General features: G+C 48.6%; 1 protein-coding gene across 7 annotated transcripts in view; it reads right to left on the reverse strand.

The window, feature by feature from the left end:
* The window catches only part of ATP11B (ATPase phospholipid transporting 11B (putative)), a 107,153-nt gene that overhangs the window by 22,404 nt on the left and 68,250 nt on the right, over positions 1-16,499 (reverse strand). For 3 of the 7 annotated variants that reach the window (XM_077348295.1, XM_077348294.1, XM_077348298.1), the window contains exons 24-29: positions 15,226-15,353; positions 13,720-13,858; positions 9,752-9,817; positions 8,838-8,941; positions 7,510-7,675; positions 919-1,004 (exon numbers count right to left, since the gene is read on the reverse strand). In XM_077348295.1, coding sequence (XP_077204410.1) covers positions 919-1,004; positions 7,510-7,675; positions 8,838-8,941; positions 9,752-9,817; positions 13,720-13,858; positions 15,226-15,353 — 689 coding nt within the window. Of the gene's footprint in view, positions 1-918; positions 1,005-7,198; positions 7,323-7,509; positions 7,676-8,837; positions 8,942-9,751; positions 9,818-13,719; positions 13,859-15,225; positions 15,354-16,499 lie in introns of those variants that run through there. The other 4 variants (XM_077348296.1, XM_077348293.1, XM_077348292.1 and 1 more) reach the window with 2 other exon arrangements.

Below are 16,499 nucleotides of genomic sequence, written 5' to 3' on the forward strand. Positions count from 1 at the left end.
TACACAGAGCAAAGGCTATGGTTTATACAGATCCTCTGTGTTGCACACCATTCTGGATTCCTCTCCTGTCGTGAAACCTGCCTCGAGAGCAATGATTGGCTGAAAGGGATACACATTTGTGAACGGTTTTGGACTGCAGTCTTCTTTGGACCTGCGATAAGGAGGTTCCAGTTGGGTGCCCAGGCCCTTAACCTGAATCCTGTAAAGGTCACCCACACATCTTCTCCCATCACGTCCCTCGGGATTGTCATCTGTTGACTTCAAGCACATCGCGCCACAGGTAGGCGTTCGGACAACCCAACGACTCCGTTCCCATCCACTCCGATCGTAATAACCGGTGTTGCAAATATAAAACCGTACGAAACAAATGCAGAACAGGAGCAAACGTGAGAAGGTTCGCTCTCCCCTCCCTCACCCCGTGCACAAGCCACAATCGAATTCGGAAAAGGCAAAAGTAATCGACCCAGAGCGGCCTTCCTTTGCTGCAGCTGCTGCCGCCCAACATGCAGGAAGCGCTGTCAACGACGGGGATGGTTAAGGTAAGCGGAAGCGCTAGAACATGCCTGCGCCGGTTTAGTAGTCTTTTAACCTAACGGGAGCAGGGAGTAAAACATGGATTCTGGACTTGGATCCCCCATGCTGGGAATCTCTCTCCCTGACCCCCCCCCCAAATTAACAGACATGCAATGCTTGGCCTGCAATCAGAGAGCTAACCTGGAAGGGTAGGGGGAGGGTGGTTGCAGGAGGGGGGAGAGGGGGATATATCAGGAAAGTAACAGGTTGCATTGCTGTGACTGCCCTTACGTCCACGCTAACACACGTGCCTTCTCTTCCTCTTTTCTCTCTCGGAGCTGGGTGAGCTGACCTCGCGCATGCACAGAAAAGGTTGACATGAGGATCTGCCCCCTCCTACTCTACCTAATTCTGCTCAGCTGGCTCGTTGCCCTGGACAATGGCTGCAGTGCGATGCATTCGTCACTTAAAGCCACTCGGCTGGCGTACATCTACAGATGGACAAAAGGGGATGGAACACACACAGGTCAGTGAGAAGTCATTTCTTTTTTTTTTAAAGGCAAGACACAGGATCTTTGATACAGACAAACATTGCTCAAAACAGCTGAGATGGTTGCACACATACGCAGAGAGCCACTGGTTTGTGAACACGCTGAAGGGTGGGGGGGGGGGCTGGACTGCGGCATGTGTATTTGACTCTCCAGAAACCCTGCTCTGAAGAGAGAGTAAAGTTACTAGCTCACCTGATGGGGGAGTTTTTGGTAAAACAATAATGGGAAGAATCCAAGTTGCCACTTCACCTGGCCTCTTTTCCCTAGGATATGTGAACTCTTGAACTCTTTTCTTTGTCTAGACCACGGGTAGTCAAACTGCGTCCCTCCAGATGCCCATGGACTACAATTCCCATGAGCCCCTGCCAGCGTTTGCTGGCAGGGGCTCATGGGAATTGTAGTCCATGAACATCTGGAGGACCACAGGTTGACTACCCCTGTTCTAAGCCACATTCATTGTTTTTTTTTTTAAAGCTGTGTTGAAAAACCAGTGTCCCTGCTGATAGGAGACTAATACAAGCAGGTCCGTTCTGAATGTCATCTCTTGGGAATCTGTCTCCAGCATCACGGTTTGGACCATATGTGGCTATTTACGGGGGAGGGGGAGAGAACCAAATACCACAATCTCAATATGCTTCCCTTCTAGAACACGACTATTTTTTTGCATGGCCTTGACTGAAATCTTCACCAGAACTAACATATTTTATCATGTGATTATCGGTTATTTCTTCCCACTAGCCAACAGCAAGATACCCCTTGGTGAGAGCGAGGTCCAATTAGAAAGGAGGCTTTGCAGCCCGTTGGAAAAAGGAATGAGCATGTTTATGGATATGCACAAACGTGATGAGAGGGCAGGGAAATGGGACTTCTGGGAAACATCTGGAGCACGCTTAACAGCCGACTCGCCAACCCTGGAAAATGAAAGGGGGTCGGGGTCCCCGTTCTGCAAATGGAGGCGCTTCCCTCTTCCATCTAGGGGATTCCGACCCACCAAAGGGGGTTAATGTCTACAACGATCCATGTTTATATGGCAAACTGAGGTAAGTGAAATGACTTGCCTCTGGGCAATAACCTTCAATGAGAATTATAATTGTGAGAATTATAATTAATAAAGCACTATTGTAACGACTCCCTTCACAATTCCCTCTGGCAAAACCTCAAAGACTTTATATAGTGCAAAACAGCAGCATCATGGAAGTTATGGAGGGTTTTTGTTCACCCAATTCACTCCAGGACAGGCAGCTCTGGTGTTTTTCACCTGGAACATGAGCCCTGGGCTGAGGAAAGTTTATGCCACCACAAACACTGGTTTAGACTGTAAAAGGTGGCATGGCGGGATCCGCCTCTATGGTATAAAGGTAAAGGTATCCCCTGTGCAAGCACCGAGTCATGTCTGACCCTTGGGGTGACGCCCTCTAGTGTTTTCATGGGAGACTCAATACGGGGTGGTTTGCCAGTGCCTTCCCCAGTCATTACCGTTTACCCCCCAGCAAGCTGGGTCCTCATTTTATCGACCTCGGAAGGATGGAAGGCTGAGTCCACCTTGAGCCGGCTGCTGGGATCCAACTCCCAGCCTCATGGTCAGAGCTTCAGACAGCATGTTGGCTGCTTTCCCACAAGAGGCTTTCTCTATGGTATATAAACCCCTAAATAAATAAGTAAACTCTTCTTTTTCTTAACCAAAGGTTTCTCCATTCAAAATATTTTCCTGCTTGTAGAAAACGGGCATAGTTTGGGGAAGGCTAGCCTTGGGACATTCCTCTCTGCCATCTCTGTCTCTATGTGGAGGGAGTTTTTGGTATAAGAAATATTCCATCACGTGACCCCCCCCCCCAAATAATAATAATAATCTGAAGCAATGTAGCCTGAATGTAGGTTTGGGTTACCTTAGTAAGCTTGTATTTAAGAGAGCAGACAGATTTTCTTGTGGCACGTATGATCAAATGAGCCTCTTGTGGCGCAGAGTGGTAAGGCAGCCGTCTGAAAGCTTTGCCCATGAGGCTGGGAGTTCGATCCCAGCAGCCGGCTCAAGGTCGACTCAGCCTTCCATCCTTCCGAGGTCGGTAAAATGAGTACCCAGCTTGCTGGGGGGTAAACGGTGATGACTGGGGAAGGCACTGGCAAACCACCCCGTATTGAGTCTGCCATGAAAACGCTGGAGGGCGTCACCCCAAGGGTCAGACATGACTCGGTGCTTGCACAGGGGATACCTTTACCTTTACCTTACGTATGATCAAAACGCTTGCTTGGACTTCCACGATGATGGGGAAGAAGTGCTCTCAACTCGCATCTGACTAACGACAACCCTTTAGGGAGTTTTCAAGGTAAGAGATATTCAGAGGTGGTTCTCCCTCGCCTGCACCTGTGTAGCAACCCTCAACATTCACGGTGGTCTCCCATCCAGATACTAACCAGGGCAGACCCTGCTTAGCTTCAGAGATCAGTTGAGGAGTGGCTATCCTGGGCCACTCAGGCCAAGGCATCATGGATAGTGTCAAAAGCATGGTGGTCAGGGTGCTTCTGTTGGAGACAACAAGAAGCATTCCTAGACATATGAACCTGCCTTAAACTGAGTAAGATCCCTGGTCCAGAGAATCATAGAGTTGGAAGGGGCCATGCAGGCCATCTAGTCCAACCTCCTGCTCAACGCAGGATCAGCCCAAAGCATCCTAAAGCATCCAAGAAAAGTGTGTATCCAACCTTTGCTTGAAGACTGCCAGTGAGGGGGAGCTCACCACCTCCTTAGGCAGCCTATTCCACTGCTGAACTACTCTGACTGTGAAAAACGTTTTCCTGATATCTAGCCTATATTGTTGTTCTTGAAGTTTGAACCCATTACTGCGTGTCCTCTCCTCTGCAGCCAACGGGAACAGCATCCTGCCCTCCTCCAAATGACAACCTTTCAAATACTTAAAGAGGGCTATCATGTCCCCTCTCAACCTCCTTTTCTCCAGGCTGAACATTCCCAAGTCCCTCAACCTATCTTCATAGGGCTTGGTCCCTTGGCCCCAGATCATCCTCGTCGCTCTCCTCTGTACCCTTTCAATTTCATCTACGTCCTTCTAGAAGGACCTTTTCACTCAGACTTGGCAGTGCCTCTCCAGGATCTCAGGAAGTGGTCTTATCAGGTCAGCCCTCTCTGATTCTTTTAACTAACGCTGCCTGGGATTGAACCTGGGACCTTCCACACGCCAAGCAGAAGATCTGCCACTGAGCCATGTCCCCCCTCAAAGGGCAGCCATTTTCTTCCCTCTCCTGAGAAAGCAGTTTTATGGGAGGGTTCCCTGCAACGATGGAGCAGTAACATAATCAAGACTCCATCTGTATTTTGACACCCCTTGGACCAAAAAACAAATACCCCAAGTAGTTGTTTGATGAGACCCAGAAGGGGAAAAAAAACTTGATTTTCATTGGACTCATATCCCTCCCAAAAAGACACGACTGAAAACCGCACGAGCCGTTTAAACGAGCGACTTGCTACTCATTATCTGTAATGGAAAGCCAAAAATTACTAGACGACCACGAAGAAAGTCCCGAAAGAGCCCTACAAGTCTTCATAATGTTGTTGGGTGTTTCAGCAGCCTTATTGTGAACGGAGTCCGGAAGCGGACGCTTACAGAACGAGCCGGAATGGCAAGGTGTGAAGTGGGCAAGGGCTGGTTAGGCAGCTTGCCACAGATAAAGGGTGAGAAAACACAGACGTCTACACACCTCTGAACGCCAAAAGCACAAGAACGGCAAGTGCCGGTCTCTCCTGTATAAACCACCCATACGGACGCTCATTCTTCAAAACAAGCAAAGCGTGATCGGCTCGTGGCAAAACGCTAGGCGCGGCCCCCCTTGCTGCAACTCAACAGGAGCACGCGTGTTATCCCACCTAGAGCCAGAGCGCTTTTCTCTGCCTTTCAAGCTCCTTCACAAAGAAAGCAGTACGTGCAGTGGGTGTGTCCTACAACGGCAGAGGGTGAATGTAGTTCCTGAACAGCCCCTGGAATGCCTAAAGGTACTGCTGCGGTTCTGCATGCAGAAGACAAACTGCATTAAGGAAGGACAGCTCTTCAAGAGCAGGGCTGCAAACTGTCTTTTCCATTTCCATGGGGCAGCTAGCACAGCGAAGCAGCTTCCCTACATTCGTGTCTATCAGCGGTAGAGCCTCTAAAACGCAAAGTGGACGGCCAAGAAGAGGGGGCTGAAATGAGGGAAGAACTAGCGTGAATCAAGGGCTGACGGTTTATTCCAGTGGCAGAAGAATGGGAAGCTCATCAAGAGCTTTCTTATGTTGTTCATTCCACGGGAGAATGACTACCAGGAGGGAAAGAAAAAACGGCTTGAGTTGTTTCCTTGTTTGGGGAAAGGCCTCTACTGCCCTTGTCATACCACAGAGTTGGAGGGGGCCACGGAGGCCATCTAATCCAACCCCCTGCTCAAGTCAGGATCAGCTTAAAACATCTGGAAGTCTCTGTCCAGCCGCTGCTTGAAGACCGCCACTCCTTTCCACTGCTGGCTGGGGAATTATGACCCAACATATATTACTGCCTGGAGGAAACTGTTTGCATGTGCACCCAAAGCATCAGAGCATGGGTGTACGTAGCAGAGACACACCCGTATGCCGATTTTAAAAGTGCCGACTCGGATCATTTTAAAAGTGCCGACTCCCTGACCTTGAACTGAAATGCAGAAGAAATGCCTTGGGGGCCGTGTTTCCAGAAATGTGCTGCGATGTTCAATGCCCTGACTCACTGCCCCAGCTGGTCCCCCTCTGCTGCTGGAGCGTCACAATTCGCAGCACGGGCTGGTCAAAGGAGCCAAGCTCTGACTAGCTCCGCCGGCTACCAGCATGACTTCAACAAAGCGGGGCCTGCTGCCTCCCTGAGATACAGAGGCTAGAAAACGTTACGCAGTCACTGTTTGTAGCTGATAAGGATCGAAAAGGAAGCTTCTAGATTCAGTAAGAAATTACTCAGGACATCCAGAAATGCCAGTTCGGTGTCCTCTCCCCCTTAATCAATTGGAGAGAGATTCCAAATGGCTTGGGGGGGGTGTGGGGGGGAGGGTATGTGGCCTGATCCTCGCTTCCCATCTCTGTTCCCGGAAACTCTCCCCGCCCCCACCCGAAGAGGCAAAGATGGTGAAAGAGGGAAGTTGTGTCATGCCAGGAACTGAAACCCCGTGGGCATCTGGGAAGAGAGGGAAGCCGTCAGAGAAGAACTTGGGTCGGTTTCAATATTGCTGGGTGCTGTGGGGATTATGGGCTGCATTGAGGCCTCCCTTCTACCCACCTGGGAAGGGGCATCACCAGCCCCCGGCCCCCAGCCCCGATCTCCTGCTACTGAGGAACCAGGGTGGAGCAGGGGGGGATGGCCTCCTGTAACTGATCCCTCTAGTTAAAAAGCTGAAAAGGAACTCCATCAGGGGCCACTCCTGACGGAGCAAGGGCAAGTGGCCTGGGAGGGTGCTAAAAGGAGGGAACCCTGCAGGGCTGTCAGCCAGTGTGTAACAGTTAGAGGGAGAGAGAGAGAGAGAGAGAGATGAAGAGGAGACTGAGGTGGAGGTTGGGAGACGGAGGATATAAGAGATCCTCTGGGCCAAACCAGGTCGCGTAACTTGAGAAGACAGGGGAACACGGCTGCCTCAAGACTCAAAAATACAAGCTACTCTGGAAGCTGAAGGAGAGCCCTGGTTCATGCCAGCACTGACTGTTGAGCATAAAGGCTCATACTTTGTGCGAAGTGACACAAGCAGAGGAAGAGCTAAGGAATGTTAAAACTGATTTAAGAGAGCCTGTTTATTAAGAATTCACAGCGGAGAGTGGCAAAGGTCCCTTCTTCAAAGAAACAATAATTCCAAGTGACGGAAATGGTAAAGCTCCCACAATCGTATTGGGGAAATATCTTTACTGTCACACCTCCGCAGACGAGGGGAGAGTAGGGGAGCCAGTTGAGAGCATCTCGCACTCCCCAGGCAGGACCTCCCCCCCCCCACAACTCCTCTGGGAGCCCTCACTGCAGCATCAAGGCCTTACCTAGCAGATCTACCCCTTGGGAGACGCTGGTCTGGTCTCCATATACAGGCACACTAACCACAAGCTGCTAACAACTCTGCATATTCCTATTACCATAATAATTCACAAGGTATATGTATAAAAAAGGTTTATTTTCGGCTCTGAAGCTTTCATCTTTAGCAACACGAACATCTTTCCATACATACCGACACAATGAAGAGGCAGAGAAAATGCCGTTTTCATTTTGTTTAAAAAGCCTGCCATGTCAAAAAGAGATTCACATTCAGCATTTCTGCTCTTACACACTTAACACCATTATGGTAGGAATTTAAACAACATGATTTCAAGCCAAGCCTCGGCACAGACAGGCGATTGGACCAATCTGGGGGCCCTCTCTGCTGGAGCCGGGGCGCGTTAAAGGTATCGTGTGTAAGAGCGCATTACCTGGGCCTTCTCTGTACACGTGGGCTGCAGGTGTCTGTACAGCACTTTTTTCACAACGTCGAGGAACAGACAAGCCACCACGATAACGAGGATGGCAAACCAAGCAGAGCCGCTGGACAGCAGCTGGACAAAGACGAAGTACATGTCCTGGGTGTGCAGAAATGGCCTGCAAAAGAGAATGAGTCGGGGTCAACGAATGACAGTGACTTCTTATAAAGCCCCCAGATCCAATGTTGATGGAGACAGCTGTTGGCATGCACCAGCCTACTTGTCTGCTTCCTTTGGAACGAAACCTGAGTGGAGTGGAGTGGGTGGATGTGTGCTGACTTGAGTCCATGGGATGGATTGTTAGGCTTGCCAGCCTTTAGGTGGGAGGGAAAGAGACAAGAACTGATGGTCCTGGCGTGTCAATAAGATTTTAATATGCTTGTTTATTCTCTTTCAACATCAAAAGGGTACAGCTTTCGGACCCCGTTTTGGCTGGACCCCTACGATGTCAGCAACACGGTAAAGAGAATAAAACAAGCGTGTTAAAATCTCTTGTCTGACAAACCACCATGTCGATTCTTTGCTGCTTTGTGGAATTGGCTGGCCTCCTTTTTCCATTTCTAGCCTCCAGGAGGGACCTGGACATCTCCTGTTCTTACAATTCCCAGACAACAGAGATAAGTTATCCTGACAGTCAGAGCAGTTTGTCAGTGGAGCAGGCTTCATCAGGAGGTGATGTGTTCTCCATCGTTGGAGATTTCTAAACAGAGGCTGGATGGCCATCTGACGGAGAGGCTGATTCTGTGAAGGCTCAAGGGGGCGGCAGGTGACAGTGGATGAGCGAGAGGGTTGTAAGTGTCCTGCACAGTGCAGGGGGTTGGACTAGATGACCCAGGAGGTCCCTTCCAACTCTAAGATTCTATTCCATGAAATGGCTGCTTTGGAGGCTGGACTGTATGGCGCTCCATCTCCAACGTAATTAAGCCAAAATGAGAGAACTTACCTCTCTAGACTCCAATCGCTACCACATGTAATGAGCCTCAGCCAGCCAGGATTTTTGCGACTGGGGTCCCTCCCCTTCCCCACCTCCTCAGGCCTATCATTGGCCATTTGGGGGGGGGGGCGGAGGAACAAGTCGAGATAACCATATATGGTCATATCACCTCATATTTTTTTTAAATTAAAAATATATTAAAAATTAATTAACTCCTGCCTAATAGGCAAAACCCTTCTGGAGCTGTTGTGAAATCCCAGGGTTTCGTGAAACCCCTGTTGAGTAAGCCTCCTCTATGGTAACCATATATAATTATACACCATGTTCCCATAAAGAATATGCTTACCATATAATTCCCCCGTAGAACAAGGAGAATACAAAGTAAAACACAATAGAGCCCCAGGTAACAAAATGATTGATCCAGGTCCAGAAATGAGTCTCTAAGGCCATCTAGAGACAGATATAAGAAAGAGAAATGATGTTTAATTAGCACCAAGGATTTTTCAGTACTGGAGCCCACGATGGAAAGACAGGACATCCTAAAAGTACTTGAAGGGCATTGACAGGAGCCCTGGCACCCACAGATGCTATGTTACAACCCCCCCTGCACTGAGTCTCCATTTTCTTGGTTACTGTAGTTATTTATTTATACTTGGATTTATATCCCGTCTCGTGACTTTTGTCCCCTCGAGGCAGCTAACAATAAAAACCCTAACAACATTCCATAAAAACCCATTAGAACAGCAATACAATGCATCTAATAACCCACAAGATGGCGGAAAACAATCTACCCCAGCCAACTCTGCTAAGTCCAGCCAAAACGTAATTCAGATCTAGTTATTAACATATTTTCAGGATGCTCAGCTTGGGTGGGACCCCTGATCGAAACTCTGGTCAACCCCCACACCAATTGCCCAGCGGAAGAGCTCTGTCTGGCAGGCCCTGTGGAACCTAGACAGCTCTGTCAGGGCCCTCAGCTCTTCTGGGAGCTCATTCCACAGGCAGGGGCCAAGGGCAAAAAGACCCTGGCCTTGGTTGAGGCCAGGTGGATATCCTGGGGGCCCAGGACAGCCAAAAGATCCCTGCCCACAGAGAGGAGAGCCCCACAAGGGACATAAACAGACAAGCGGCCCCTCAGATAGGTAGGACCCAAGCCGCGGAGAGCCTTGAAGGTTAAAACCAACACCTTGAGCCTGATCCGGAAGCAGACTATAATAACTATACACACAGCTCAGGAGGGTAACAGCAGGTCAACTATACCTTCATCGTAACCGTTATCACCATAACTGTGAATACCAGAGTACCGAATGTCCAATTTCCGAACATCTAAGGGAGAACAGGAAAAGAAAATGATGTAGTTAAACTGGCAGAGCTGGAGTGCTTTATAGCTAAGGCATCTAAGCTACAGCAACTATTCTAAGGAAGCTAGTTCTACTGGAAGATCAGCAACACAGCTGCCCCCGCGTCAGTTCAGTAAACATTATGGAAGCAAGAGAGGGGAAAGCAGCAGGCAAAACGGGGAGAAACAAACGCCATCCGGTGGAAGTCACAAAACCTGATGCTCCAAACGGACGGAGCGATCTTCCGCCATGGCGGAAGATGGAAAAACCGCAGATTCCTAAGAGTGCGTTTGAACCTCCCAATGGAAACAAGATCCTCGGGAAATGTTATTTGACAGCAATTTATGTATAAATAGGCAGCTAATGAAGACGGCCAGAGATACTCTACTGCAGCGAGAAAGCAATTAGCCTCTAATTACAGGTTGCTGTAGGTTTCTCTCAATGCAGCATCCTGCGTGGGTTTGGATTTCACAAGGCCCAGACTCCAAACTCAAACATAAATGGTAGATTTATTGTTTTAGAACTTTTAAAGGAGCATTTTTCCAAGGCTTGCTGAGCCCAGGGGTGGCACGGGTAAAACGGCATATCTTCTCCCCAGAACAATCATGGAGCGCGTGAAGGAAGAAACCTGAACCCAATCTAAAGCGTGCATACCCAGAATTAACACCTTTTTTTGGTCGCAAGGGTTGCAAACTTTGTTCTATTGCCTCTGACCAACATAGCGAACCAGACCTGCTCAATTTCCGCAGAACACATGGGAATCTACTCCAGGGTCACTGACGACAGCAACTGACAGCTGGAGATATGGGGTGCCGAGCGATGGATGTCAAGAACCCTTGGCCAGCATGCTAAGGCTCCTGATCCACGGAGCAGCAAGGAGAATGGGATCAAAGGCTGAGTCCCCACATTGTTTGACAAAAAGAGCCCTAATAGGGCTTGGATGGGCTGCCCTGATCCTGGTTTGTGTGCATGGCAAGCCTTCTTTCTGGGAGTTACCCTTGGGCGGCCTACCCTCATCTCCCAGCTGACTGTTCATGGGGCAACTGAGGATCCCAAGGGGGAGAAACTCAGAGTGCTTCTTTACCCACTGACAGCCTGGTATCTGTGTCCCACTCATACCACTGATGGCTTGTCTGAGGTTTGAACACAGGAGGTCTTTCCTTAGTAAACTAGCAGGCACTGTTTATCACTGCTGGTTGCTATAGTGATGTTATTAGGGGAAGGAACAGAATTCCAGCTTGGTGTAGTGGTTAAGAGTGCAGACTTCTAATCTTGTGAGCCGGGTTTGATTCCCCGCTCCCCCACATGCAGCCAGCTGGGTGACCTTGGGCTCGCCACAGCACTGATAGAGCTGCAGGGCTCTCTCAGCCTTACCTGCCTCACAGAGTGTCTGTTGTGGGGAGAGGAAAGGGAAGGAGATTGTAAGTCACTTTGAGACTCCTTCAGGTAGAGAAAAGCGACATATAAGAACCAGCTCTTCTTCTTCTTCAGTAATATCAGGGCTCTGTCAGCCTCACCCCCCTCACAGGGTGTCTGTTGTGAGGAGAGGAAGGGAAGGCGATTGGAAGCCGCTTTGAGACTCCTTCGGGTAGAGAAAAGCGACATATAAGAACCAACTCTTCTTCTTCTTCAGTAGTCTCAGGGCTCTCTCAGCCTCACCTCCCTCACAGGGTGTCTGTTGTGGGGAGAGGAAAGGAAAGGCAACTGTAAGCTGCTTTGAGACTCATGGTAGAGAAAAGCGGCATAAAAAACCCAACTCTTCTTCTTCCTCTTCCTACAATCATCCAGAATGAGCTGCTTCCCTTGAACAGTAACCCTCATCGCTCCCTGTACTGCATTACTTATAAAGCGAGACATGCTGAGCTTTTGACCCTTAAGAGTCCTTGAAGAATAGGCTGGCCTCAGCCTAAGAGGAAAGCAGAGGCCTGTTCCAGAAAAATGAGTATTAAAAGGCTGAGACATTATCACCTATTGTTGAACACCCCCGCTCCGGGTCATTACAACAAACATCAGAAATTAGGCCACCATTTATTTTTTTTGGAGCCAAAATGGATGCTGCATTCACCGACAGATACAAAACATTGCATCTGGCACCTTCCGTGGCTGTTTTGCCCTACAACAGAGACGCTTACCATTTGCCTGTTAGGTTTCAATATCTGACGACATGCACAGCGTGAAAAGAGGGGAGGGGGCAGAGAAATAAGACTAGAAGGTAACATTCGTGTAAAGTTTTACGACGGCGAATGCCGCAAAGACAGATATAACATGTAAAGCTTCTTGCTTGGAATCCTCCAGTGGGGCAAAATAAACGGTTAAAGCTGCGAGGCTCAGACCAGACACTTTTTGAGAATGGATGTCCATTTTCAAGAGACAGCCTCTTATTTCAAAGTGGGTGAGTGGTCGACAGCTGTTTAAGAGAGCAGTCCTATTTTAACTCTGCATTATATAGAGCCTCTTGTGGTGCAGAGTGGTAAGGCAGCGATATACTGTCTGAATCTGTCTGCCCATGAGGTTGGGAGTTCGATCCCAGCAGCCGGCTCAAGGTTGACTCAGCCTTCCATCCTTCCGAGGTCGGTAAAATGAGTACCCAGCTTGCTGCTGGGGGGTAAACGGTCATGACTGGGGAAGGCACTGGCAAACCACCCCGTATTGAGTCTGCCAAGAAAACGCTAGAGGGCGTCACCCCAAGGGTCAGACATGACTCGGTGCTTGCACAGGGGATACCTTTACCTTTTTTAAAACAATCACAGCCAACCTAAATTCTCCCTAGAACACGAGTGGCCAAACTGTGGCTCTCCAGATGTCCATGGACTACAATACCAATGTGCCCCTGTTACCATGTTTTGGCAGGGGATCATGGGAACTGTAATCCCTGGACATCTGGAGAGCTACAGCTTGGCCACCCCTGCGTTAGCTCGTAGAGTTGCTGTAAGTGATGTAATGGCATTCTACACACACACGGCAGAGCCCTGTACGTTTACTGAATAGACTAACCCCATCCCCCACCTGTGTCCTGAGAAAGGCAACAAAGATGGGGAGGGGTTTGGAGACCAAGACGTATGAGGAAAGGTTGGGGGAGCTTGGTCTGTTTAGCCTGGAGAGGAGATGACTGAGAGGGGATCTGATAACCATCATCTAGTATTTAAAAAGCTGCCATATTGAGGGTGGAGCACAGTTGTTCTCTCTTGTGCCAGAGGGACAGATCAGAACCAATGGGATGAAATTAATTCAAATTAATTCCATCGAAACATCTGGAAGAAGTTCCTGACAGAGCGGTTTCTTGGTGGAACGGGCTTCCTCGGGAGGTGGGTTCTCCATCTTTGGAGATTTTTAAGCAGAGGCTGGATAGCCATCTGACGGAGAGGCTGATTCCGTGAAGGCTCAAGGGGGTGGCAAGTTACAGTGGAACAGAGTTACAGAGCGATAGGGTTGTGAGTGTCCTGCATAGTGAAGGGGGTTGGACTAGATGACCTAGGAGATACCTTCCAACTCTATGATTCTAAATTCTGTCTAAGCATCTGGAAGAAGTTCCTGACAGTTAGAGCAGTTTCTCAGTGGAACAGGCTTCCTTGGGAGGTGGCGGGTTCTCCATCTTTGGAGATTTTTAAACAGAGACTGGAGAGCCATCTGATGGAGAGGCTGATTCCGTGAAGGCTCAAGGGGGTGGCAGGTTACACTGGATGAGGGATAGGGTTGTGAGTGTCCTGCATGGTGCAGGGGGCTGGACTAGATGGCCCAGGAGGTCCCTTCCAACTCTATTATTCTATGATTCAAGGCATCTCAAGCTTTGCCTATCTCTGCCGGCCATTTCACTGACCACGGTGTGCTGATGAGCCCTCTGCTACAACCTGGCTTCTTGTGCTGTCGAGGTTTGCAATATACCTTTACCTGGCCATTCCCCAGCAAGGATGTGTCTTCCCCCATCAGAAGGTAGGAACCGTAGAAGAAAACAAATGCATGAGCAAATCCCAGGAAGGTCCAGTAAAGGAAAGGCTTGTAGCCCAAGTGGGCGTTTCTGCTAATGTCTCTGTAAGGGTGGGGGGAAAAGAGGGTATGAGGTCTTGAACGTTCCAACATCAGAACCAACTTTCCAACACGACTTCTTCCTTTGCTACTTGCGATCACAGAGGCAGCTCAGAGCACCTTTTTGATAACTCTGTTGCCCAACCAAGCAACTGCTTGTTCATCTGGCCACTTGTGTCCAGCAAATTTCTCCCCCGGGGTTAAAGGAAGCTTTTGCCGTCTGGCACCCCTCCCAGGAACTGTGTCACAAGGTGCTACCACCATAACATTTGGGCAGACAAGCCAGCCTGCCAAGGGCTTCCCTCCATTTGTTCATATGGAAATACATGCATGGGGAGCAGTATTTGCTTGGTCTGCAGAAGGTCTCGGGTTCAATCCGCGGCATCTCCAGTTACAAGGAACAGACAGTAGGTGATGAGAAGGGTAACCTACTGTAGGATACTATGGAAGAAAATATGGGGCCTTCAAGCAATCTGTTCAAAGGTCTTTGAGAACAAGCTTGGTATGATCTTCTCCAGCGGTCCCCCCAATGTGGTGCCCACGGGCGCCATGGCGACTTCCGGTATCTTTCCTGGCAGCCACCAAATATTTCTAGAAATGGGTGGGGCTGGGGGAAGCCTTGTCCAGGAAGCCTTTTGACTGGGAACTGGAAAACCTATTGGCTGTGCAGATCAATCAATATAATGTTTTGGCAGACCTTGTCACCAATGTTGGTTTTATTCTCTCTCTCTTATTTCTTCTGGTGTATTTGTTTAGATTGCCCCTCTTCCTCCTTATACTGGTGTACTCTGGAGAATCGGATGATTCCCTGTTCCTCCATGTGCAGCCAACTAGGTGACCTTGGGCCAGTCACAGTTCTCTTAAGAGTTCTCTCAGCCCCACCTACCTCACAAGGTGTCTGCTGTGAGAGGAGGAAGAGAAGGCAATTGTAATCCGCTTTCAAACTCCTTCAGGTAGTAAAAAGTGGGGTAAACCCCCCCCCATCTCTTCTTCTATCTGGTTGGCTCCATCACCTGCAGACGCCACCCTGTATTAAAACCCCACAGGTGCCCACAACCTCAAAAAGGTTGGGGATCCCTGACAAAGCCTCTCTAAAAAGTCTGGTGGAAGACTTTCCTAGTCCTGCCTGTGATCTTTTCTGGAGATGCCTGGGTCCTTTCTGCATGCAACTCATGAAGCTCTACCACTTGGCCCATCCATCACTCTGATGATTCTCAAACTTTAAAAGAAACACAATGGATTGTGCAAAAGCAGCTGTGGACAAATAATAACCTTAAGGAAAGTCAAGGGCAACATATGTTGGCAGCTTCGCATTGACTATTCTTTGAGCCCAAGAGAAAAATTTTTAAAATAAAATGAAAGCACACTTACCGGTAGAGTGCAGGCTTGCTCTGCAGTACATGAGGGTGCACATGCTGTTCAAAAAGGCTGTACATGAGGACCGGCAAGGAAGTGAAACAAATGTTGTACAAAGTCAGGTATACACTGTCATATAGAGTCTGAAAATTGAGGGAGGAGGAGAAGGACAGTTTTTAGAGGCAGGAATTTAAAGAAAGGACTTCCAGGCAAACTAGTTAGTTATCACATAGGTGAGATTTTATCTTACAGCCAAAAGGCAAACCCAACAAGACTAATACAGACTAATACAGAATGTCTATATATATATACATTCAGAGCACAACCAATCTAACCCTCCCATTTTAGGTTATGGCAGCATTTTAGTATGGAATCAGTCAAGTCTGAAGTTAATTTCAGTTTACTAAAGCCAGCACTAAAAAAACACACATGTAATGTGAGGGTACATTTTCTCATCCCCCCCCCCCTCAAGTATTCTGCTACCATCAGTTTTATCAATAAAACAGCAAGTTAACACATCTAGCTTAAGGTCTCGAGAATTCAGCTAGTTGGAAAAGGCAAGGGTCCCATTTAAGAATCTTCTACCCGTTTACAGAAAACCATTTTCATAATCACGTGTAACTTGAAGGAGCTGGGGGTGTATATCAAAGAAAAAGGCTGAGGTCTCACTTAGCCATCCACTCCTATGGGCAAGTTTGGCCAAGGTGCTCTCAATATGCAGCCAGAATTACAAAGAGCCTATATATAGACATTCAGAGATTCTTTCATGCTCAGCCAGGAAAAACCACACACGGGTTTGTGCATGGCAAACCCCAGTGGCTGGAGAGCTGCCATAGCAGAATCAAGCACACAGGCTGCAAATGGAAGGAAGGATGGAATGCAAATATCCATGGCCGTAAATTAAGCTGTGTTTGGCCCCAGCGCAGTTCTGGAGCTCACTTAAAAGTGTGCTGATTAAGATGCCATCTTGGTCCGCCCCCCCCCCATGGCCACAAATGAAGGAACTACAACCAGCCAGTGCTGGGAAGTGCCTTAAGGCAAGTCACTGCTGGGGAGTGGCTGAGGGTAGTAAAGTTCACATGGTGAAACTCAAAGAATTCAAGAGTTGTTAAGGTGATCTGAAACACTATTCCCTCCTAACATTATTGGCAGGAAAAAATATTTTTTACAGTTAAGAGTTCAGCTGTGGAATCGGCTGCCTAAGGAGTTGGTGGGTTCCCTGCTGCTGGAAGTCTTCAAGCAGTGGCTGGACGAAGACTTATCAGGGATGCCTTTGGTTGACTCTGCAT

The sequence above is a fragment of the Paroedura picta genome, chromosome 8 (assembly GCF_049243985.1).
Source record: "Paroedura picta isolate Pp20150507F chromosome 8, Ppicta_v3.0, whole genome shotgun sequence".
Taxonomy (NCBI): domain Eukaryota; kingdom Metazoa; phylum Chordata; class Lepidosauria; order Squamata; family Gekkonidae; genus Paroedura; species Paroedura picta.